The following is a 9,467-nucleotide window of genomic DNA, read 5'->3' on the forward strand; positions in this document are numbered from 1 at the left end:
ATATGCATACCCTTGTTCTCTTATGTAAAAGAAGAAAGTACAGATGTCAATATAAGAAAAAGAAGGTTCCATAATTAACAAACTGTGGTTAGAAAAATCACAAAAAACAGGAAAAAGACAATCATAAAAATATTTTTAGCGAGTAAAGTAAAAATCTGGAAAGCATAAAAAGAAAGAAAAGATCAACCAAAAGTGTGTCTCATTGTTGATCATCAAATTGATGCTTATCAAATGCTTGTCCAATTGTTCAATCAAATATGATTATGTATTTATTGCATGCATGTTCCCATACATTTAATGAATGCAAAACTAATTGAGTTTTGTAATTGTTGGAGTCATTACTGCATATTAATGAATACCATCATATGTATGTTAATGGAAATTTGTACCACTTAAAAAAAAAGCCTTAGCAGTTATGTATAAGTAAATATGTATAGTAGATTTTTTTTTTCTTACTTTTTTTTTTTTAATTTTTCGCATAACAATGTAATTTGGAAACCAATAATCATCCATTAAAAAAACATTTATATTCAACACAATCACAAACAAATTGACAAAGTCTGAATTTTTTTTCTCAAAACAGCCAAGCTTTTGGGCATACAAGCAAATTTATTTGAAGACTATAACAAGAGTTATTGCAATCACAATAATTTTAAATTCTTCATAATTCGGAATTGGCAGCCTAATACTAACAATGTTGAACCCAGCTTTTCCACATATGTATAACCTATTACAAGCAACTTGATTCCGAGTTTCCTGATCTAATCTGTGCAACTAAAGGTAATGGTTGTTCATGTCACGTACAGGCTGGATAATATCCAAGGTATAATGCATTAGTCATAGCAGAGTCCAATGTAAGGATTTTGAAAAACAGTATCTAAGCTGTTAATTATTAATTTCTTTTCAATTTTGAAGGAAAGGCGAATACCAATCTGTCCGAGAATGAAACCTAAGAAAGTTCTTCACATTTAAAATTCAATGAGATTACATAGCAGAATAGACAAGACTAACAAGAACCCTAACGCTCTTTCTTCATCAACAAGCAAACAACGAAGGCGAGAGGTTATGTTTGCAAAGAATGCTGTTATGAACATGATAATATGTATCCAATTTAAGTTGTTTCTAAGATCTGTGTAGCCTAAAGATAAGAAAAATGGCCTTCAACATAATCTGTAATGTCAACCTGCAAATCCAAATAACCATTTTAGCAAAATGTCAAAATTCAGTAAATAATGAATGGATAGCAAAGTATTCAATTCATACGAAATATGATAACAAACTAGTTAAAATAGTTCTGCAAAGCTGAGAGAGTGGAGAAAAAACTTACAGTTAGGAGGACCCCAGGAAAATTGAATGTGTGGATTCCAGCTAATTTTAGAGAATGTAGACTGCATAAAAATAATAGGTTAAATTTAAATTTCTAGTCGACCAAAAGTAACCCTTCTAAACCAATATGTTAAAAAAAATGAGACTATAAAAATAATTTTCTTCGCCTAAAACACACCTCAACTTCTGAACTCTTCGATGTATGCTCCCCAAATATCTTTTGATGTTGATGGCACACGTCGGTTTGCTTAGTTGGTTCATCTGGTGTTGTGGTTTGAGATGGAAAGTGTAAATCACCTGAGGAACTCAGTGCATCACCTTTACCTGCTGCATCAATCATTGGGCTAAGCCCATCTGCAAAACTAAGACAATCAGTTATAGAACCGTCAGTCAGCTCCTCACCACATTTCATGATTGAAGTGGGAGATTCCAGGCCACCACCAAGTGACTCCATTGCCTCCACTTCAGCCAACAGATCTGAAACTGACTCATCCAAATCATTTGGTTCGCCAAAGATTGAAAGCCATGTAGATAGGTTACAAACTGGATTAGTTACACTAGGGCAACTCCAGTTCTGACCAGAAGATTGCCCAGAATTATCCTCACTGTCTGATTGTTTCTGATAATTTTGTCCACTATTACTTTGACCATCAAAAATTCTGTTCAAGTCAAAATTTCCATTATCTTCAGACTTCACCTCCATCTTATGAACTTCCTCTAATTTATCAGAAGGATTCTCTTCGAGTTTTTCACAAAATGCAGTTGAAGGTAGCGAAGGGTGTAAGTGAGGACCGTCCTCACATTTGGGCGAATCCTCTCTCCTTTCAGAATTTCCACTTTGCCCCTCATTATTATTCCCATCTGCTTGTATAGTCCAACCCGGAGACTGAGAGTGCCAACCATTGCTCTTAACAGATTCATCTTTACCATTGGATTGTGTACAGGTATCAACCAATTTTTGCTCCCCACACTGGTCAACAATTTGGTGGTTCGCAGAATTTCCATTTGTTGTCATATTGTGCTCAACACCACCATCCTGACTACTTTCTTTATTTTCCAATGTACTATTGGTCTCCAGAGACAGCTTCTGACTGTCGTATGTCAATGACACAAGTTTTGAGCACTTCCCACTAAGCACATGAATTAATAATGCAGCATTATCTTGTGTCTCATCTATCCTCCATATTCTGAGTTCTGCAGGAAAATATCCGCTCACATTCCACTTATAAAGCTGCACTAAAGAGAAAGGTCCTTGAACCTTCCCGGTTGGATCCTGATAATGCCACAGTTTATCATTCGCAATATTGCCAATTGGCAGCTCCATCTTTGGAGAGAGTAGTAATGATGAAACACCTGCTGCGACACCAGATACTTCTAATCTCGCAACACCTGCATTAGTGATATCATTATCTTCAGTTTTATTGGGGTTAATTTGGTTCTGTATTATACATATATTCACAGTTGGCTCACAGGTAGTGAGCAAGTTTGCCGCACTGCATTTATTATTTTTCGGGAAACCATTCCATTTATGCCATTTTATCACGTCTAATAGTCTTGTTTTTCAATTAATTAAGTGATTCATTCTATTTCTATGTTAACCTAAAATGATAAAGTTCATGCAAGTTTGAACCTTAAAACTTACGGAACAATCTGGAAGAAGTACCTTTACATGGATTTTTAGCTTCAAGGATCTCATCAATGGTCAAAGATAGCTTCTCCTTCAAATATGTCCAATACACCTTGAAAAGATACTCCCAGCTGCTCTTGTCATCAAAATCCACTTCACACTATAAAAATAACACAAGGAACAAAAAAACTATAACAACACGTAGCTTAAACAAACTGCTTCCCCATCCCTGACTCAGAGGAGGGGTTGCGAATGCATATATTATGAAAGATTAACATACCACCAGTACCTTATCTCCCTGAGCACAATTCTCTACCAGCATTATAGTCCTCTTGCACATTCCACATAAACCTTTATTTTCTCTGACAGAGACAAAATCTGCCCTTTTTGTACACCCCTTGCACAAAGAATATGTACAAGTATAGCACTTATAATGTGACCCCTTCCCACAAATGCTACATATATGCCAACCTAAGCAGTGGAAAAAATGAACGTTTATTATAAGAAAGAATTTCATACAGGCTAAGAGACAATTAATATATGCTAAAATATTAAAACCCAAAACAAATAAAGAGGATTGACTTCTCAAAAAGGATAACTGAAAGTGCACTAATTGGAAAATATAATAATTGTGAAACTCTTTTAAAAGTGATAATAAGTAGATATCATTGGATAACATTGAGCTGGTTCTCTATAATCAAGGAAATTTATCCAAACCTTCCAAACAAAAATACAGAAAAATAAGAGACATGCACAGGAAATATATATGCTACTACATTAAGCCATCTATGGAGGAGTTGCCAATGTCACTTGTACATGCATTTTCTCCTCCAAAGTAACGTTCCCCTGACACAATTGTGTCACCAGTAAACCAACCCTGTAACTATTATTTAATTATCAATAGTTGAAATTTAGATTTCATTCATTTACGACAATCAGATCGCATTTAAGCATGAAACGGAAACAAAAGTTAGTAAACTTTCAGTTTCAAAAGTTTGAATTAATTGAGATATCCCTATCTCATACGATAAAAATGCACAAGATTCTGCCACTCTAAATTTTAATTAAAACTCCCCAGGTTACATTAATTACTAAACATGGAAAACACAATATAGACATGTACAACCAACCATAGATATTATTTATCCAGTTTCAGCAGCATACAAGTATCCGCTTGCATGCCAGGTAAAGTACTGAAGCAAAACAACACACGCATGCACGAAAAGAATGAATAAGGTCTTAGAGCTAAATACCGCAATTCCATTTGGCCTTTGAGCGAAAAAACGCCTCGTCCCGCTTAACACACGAGGGATGATACGCCTTAGGGCATCCCCTGGGGAAGAGAAGGAGAGAGAGAGAGTGTGTGAGATAGGATGAATCCTCCAATTATTACAACCGAGTAAAAACCCCTAACTCAGTATTAAACCCAAACTGAAGCTGAATTTTCAGAGTGAATATCAATTATCGCAAAATCGAGAAATCAATCACAAACAGGAAGAAGCAGTGACGACTCACCGGCGATCGCAGAGAACGAGGCTTCCACCGTCGAAGCATATGAAGCAAACATCCTCTTCGTCCCTGCTATGCTTCGTCGGCGGTGCCGTGGTTTTGAGAACACGGTCTCCCTTGGCCGGACGACCACGCTTTCGCTTCAAAACAGTGACGCAACAACCTTCGTTTGCCTCAGCCATGTCAACGTTGCGAACCTCCGTGACATATGACTTCTCCAAATCCCCAGCATGAACCTCAACCGCGGGTACCGCCTTTGGCTGTAGCTGCAGTTCCATAGACGAATCGAATCAAAGAGAGAATCGACGAGAAGCGAATCAATCAAGGATATGAAAACATGAATTGGAGCGAGCGGACTTCGAGAGAGAGAAACCCTAAACGGAGGAATTGGGAATTGAGATTTAGGCCTGGTCGGTCTGATATAGTGAGTGGGCACACGGAATTGGAGTTGAAATATGGACTTGGTGCAGATGTAAGGGGACTTGTTTCTTTCCTCCTTCTTTCTTCTCTCCTCTTTTTATTTTATTTTTTTCCCAATGGAAAACAAATTAATTTTTTGCCTTTTCGCTTTTACCTTTCATGACTACGCATTAAACTATTATTTTTTTATGGTTTGGTTGATATTATTTATTCTTATTAATTAATTACTAATAAGTGTTTAAATTTGATTGCTGATAATCCATGAAGATTGTGAATGAATGGACAAAAGCGACTCTTACGTCTGTCCGATTCTGCGTTTCTCGAACAGCACGTGGTTAGTTGTTACCGAGGAAACGCCACTCATTGTGGGTGGGCCCTACTTCGCTATTATGTTCAACGCTAAAAACATGATCCAAATGGACCAACTCCTATTCTTCTTTTAGCGGATCAATATATTATTATTATATTATTCATCAACTTTCTAATTATAATAACATGCTTAGTGATCATCATTTAAGAAATATTTTACCCAAATTCTTGTTTCTATTTTTCAAAATTTATTGTTCGTTATAAAATGAAAATATATTATTCTATTTAATCGTAACTTCCAATCATATTAAGTTTTTTTTTTTTATTTTAAGTAAGAATTAATTGAGACAATTACTAGATAAATGAATGTGTTAACTTGACTTTCAAAAAAATTCATTGTCATGTGATTTTATAGAGTTATACAAAGAGAGATGGTTAAATAAGTTATCAGATACATTTTGTTTGAATTGAAATGGGTGAAAAGAATAAATAGAATACAACAGTGTTATCTTTATCTACTTAACGATAATTTAAACTTTTTCAAAATGTCAAAACAAAAAGCATAATAGTTTTTCTAAATATAGCATTTAAAATCTTTGATAATAAGCAATGTATATTTTAATTGATATTATGAAGTTGTCAAAGATATAACCACAACAGAATTATCTTAATTAGAATTTTAAAATATTCACAATGTAAATAAAAACATAACAATTTTTCTAAATTACCATTTGAAATATTTAATATTGGACAGTATATATTTAATTAAGAATAATAACATTCAAAAGTAAATTATATATATATATATATATATATATATCGATTTTAATAAAATATTATTGAGAAAATGGAATGATAAGTAGAGGGGGAAATAGACTTTATTGATGAAGAAAAGTATGGTTTGTGCTTAATAAAATAAGTTAGCTAAAATGATTGCTGTTTAATGTGTCTAAAATTTTGAGTTTCTGTTTATTGTATTTAGTTCCAATGATTTAATTCTTGTAACAATCCAATAAATTATGTCTTTTTACTTAACTTTTTTATATAAAAATAGACCTAATCATTAAGAGGAGATTCAACGTATATAATTATATGAATATAACAATTGTTATAGTTTCTTAGTGTATTTATAAAACACCAACGTTTTTCAAAAAAAAAATAGTAACATTTGATATGATATAACCTCCTTCAAACATTTTCATATATTTTATACTCCTCATTCATATATTCATAACACATATCTATCAATCAAATATAAAATTATTTTATCGCATAGGCATAATTTACATTTCATATCTCACATATTTATCATTCTCAAAATAAATATTTTCATATAAAGATCAATCTAATACCACAACAGTGCATAACAATCTTCTAACCCATCAAGTATAAACACTCTTCATAAAAGAGAAACTTAAATTAGAACAACTTTTCTAATTACAAATCTTAAATCATAGATTCCAATGGTCAAAGTAAAGATTTGTATGTTTATGATAAACTCTCAAAATTTCAACTTGATAAAATGGTTAACAAATTGCATGATCTTAAATTTCATAAAATAATATTATTAATAACAACCATTATATCTATTTTATTGTATACTTTAAAATTTAATAACTTAGGTTTGTTCCTAAAAAATGTTTTTATGTATTAAAATAATAGGGTATATACAAAATATAAGTGTTCTCAATTCTTAAACCATAAACCATGAAGTATATTTCAATGTATAAAAATAATCCACCGGATCGAAGACTAGAATGGAGAAGTACTCTTTTTTCCAATTCTCATAATTTTTACTTTTTTTAACATACAACATTATTATTTTAATGTCAACTTCGTCAATATATCAATAAAATTATTAACTAAAAATAACACATGTTATTAATATTTAGAATTATTTTATCCCTTTTAATAAAACTACATTTTAGTTTGGGTAGTAGTATCCTTTTGTGGCGCACCAGGATTGCATGGTCAAAAAGGTTGACTTCCTACTTTGCTTTCATACAAACTTTTTATTCTCTTTCCGTTATTTTATTTTGTCTCTATCTACGCACATTTTTTTTACTTACATATATTAACGGAGACGTGGTAAAATAAAAAATATTTTAACCTACACATATCCAGTATAGGTATTCAAAATTATATGCCTATATAAATATAAATATAAATAAATAAATAAAGTATTTATATTAAATTAATTTATATATTGTATGTTAAATGGGTTCATGTATGATGAATTAAAAAAACACACGCTAAGAGTTTACGAGGTTCTCAAACCATACATGATTATACAAATAGGAAGAATATGAGAAAGATGAACGGCATTGAAAAGAGAAAATAAAAGAAAGTATATGTCTTGCCTTGACAAACTTCAACCAAAATATTCAAATATTCATCTCAAAATTCTATAAACATATAATCTAAAAATAGAAAAAAAAAACTTGGACATCTTTTATTTTTTTCATACATGTTTATGATATTATTCAACATGTAGATCAATGATATTATTCAAGATGAAGATTAAGAAGTAAAAATTGTAACATGCATTTCAATCATTTATAAAATAAAAATATAACATTAACATGATATTTAATAAAGATATATTTTATTATGTAGATGCCTAATGTTAGAAGTGATTGAAATAATTGTAATAAAAATGTTTAAACAATGGCTAATGAAATCAATCAAATGATATTAATAATGATACGTAGTTTTAAGTCATGGTCATTTTTTTAATTTCTCCAAGATAAACTTTTTATTGTAATTTTTGTCTGGATCAAATTATGTGAATTTTAAAGGATGCTATTCATAAATGTTTAACCATAATAATTGGACATTTACTTTTAGTATTTCTAACATAAGATATTAACTACTCATGCAATGCAATGAACTTGAATTTTTTTCAATTTAAAACATGTGGATGTTAAAGAACGTTATTCATAAATGTTTAACCACAATAATAATTAGACATTTATTTTTAGTGTTTCTAACATAAACTTTAGTTTTTTTTTTTCAATTTAAACCATGTGACTGTTAATATCACGTGAGTTACCATGAATTAGAATTCTTTAATACATAAAATGATTTTTTAAAAATTTGTATTTAAGATTTACATAGATTCAATAATAATAATAATAATATTGACAAATATGTATACATATCTTATAGTGATACACAATGTAGGCTATATATATTATGATAAATCAAGTATACAATCAGATGTTTTAAATAAATGTTATAGTGACATTATCAAAATTTTATTAACATCATACAATTGTTAAGAAATATTAATTAATAGATTTATTCTCATAGTTAAAAAATATAATATACATTATTAAATCTTATTTAAAATTTACAACAATATTATTTGGTTGGAGGAAATAAAAATTCCTCGGCAGTAATGGTTTGACAGCGCAAACTGAAAAAGTGATTATGATGAAACGTTGGATAAAAAAGCACGTCGCTTATGTGATGTGTGTTGGCAGTAAGTTGCAGCATTATTTATGATGTTGGCCATAATTTACCTAAAAGACATCATGTCGTCCATCATAAATGTTTGGTTTGACTCGTAGTTTCTTCATAGCCTCATCTTCTTCCCTGGGTTCTGGTAGATACAAGATGTGATTCACGTGTACGGTCCACTTGCATTTTTTTTATATTTTAAATCAAATAATTTTTTATTACTTTCTTCATGGAACCCGAATTACTACTGTTATTATTATTGGTAATAAATGAAATCATTTTAATCCAAAAATGGAATGTATGAATTTTTAAATAAAAAATAAAGTTTTGTTAAGCTCACACAGTCACACCAAAGTCATCCAAAACATTAAAGATAAAATTAAGGGTTATTTTTATATACTGCAAAATTGACTACTACATATCAAAATCAGAGTGCGAGAGGTATTTATTTATTATATGATCTTGATGTTGATATTTTGTTCTAAGTTTTCATACTCTAAATGGTAAAATTTGTCTCTTTTGTCATTGGGAACTTAATTACTTTACATATGTCAAATAGGTTTTTATAATAGGTCCTGGCCCTAGTCCATGTAGATTAGGGTCAAAAAAACCTCTAAGACCAAAATTGTCCTTTATTAAAAAAGCTCTCAGGGCTAAAAATCCCAAAGTCCTGTGAGTTAGAGCCAGTCCATGGGCTTTTTTTTTTATAAAAAAAATTAAATATCCAACAATAAATTGTATTTTTGCAGAGAAAAGGAATATTTATGTTAAGTGTTATAACTTGGAAAATACATGTAAGCATACATGTAAGCAT

General features: G+C 30.9%; 1 protein-coding gene across 2 annotated transcripts; it reads right to left on the reverse strand.

The window, feature by feature from the left end:
* Positions 1-933: 933 nt before the first annotated feature.
* LOC106777838 (zinc finger CCCH domain-containing protein 44) lies at positions 934-4,971 on the reverse strand. 2 transcript variants are annotated; one of them, XM_014665631.2, is made up of 7 exons: positions 4,469-4,971; positions 4,207-4,286; positions 3,234-3,424; positions 2,990-3,113; positions 1,505-2,715; positions 1,328-1,388; positions 934-1,183 (listed from the first exon to the last, which is right to left on the reverse strand). In XM_014665631.2, exons 1-7 carry the CDS (start codon positions 4,738-4,740, stop codon positions 1,179-1,181), a joined length of 1,944 nt encoding a protein of 647 aa, XP_014521117.1. In that variant the 5' UTR covers positions 4,741-4,971; the 3' UTR covers positions 934-1,178. The 2 variants fall into 2 exon arrangements, with proteins under 2 accessions (XP_014521117.1, XP_014521118.1); XM_014665632.2 differs by having other exon boundaries at positions 3,243-3,424; positions 4,469-4,969.
* Between the last annotated feature and the right edge of the window lie 4,496 nt (positions 4,972-9,467).

Source organism: Vigna radiata, chromosome 11 (genome assembly GCF_000741045.1).
Source record: "Vigna radiata var. radiata cultivar VC1973A chromosome 11, Vradiata_ver6, whole genome shotgun sequence".
Lineage (NCBI taxonomy): Eukaryota > Viridiplantae > Streptophyta > Magnoliopsida > Fabales > Fabaceae > Vigna > Vigna radiata.

Excerpts from the sequence above, each read along its gene's own strand:
- LOC106777838 (XM_014665631.2), bottom strand. The coding sequence starts at position 4,740 with ATGGAACTGCAGCTACAGCCAAAGGCGGTACCCGCGGTTGAGGTTCAT. Across the intron at positions 3,425-4,206 it reads AAAGGCCAAATGGAATTGCG|GTTGGCATATATGTAGCATT; the intron begins GTATTTAGCTCT and ends TCCACTGCTTAG. Across the intron at positions 2,716-2,989 it reads AGCTAAAAATCCATGTAAAG|GTGTTGCGAGATTAGAAGTA; the intron begins GTACTTCTTCCA and ends TCACTAATGCAG.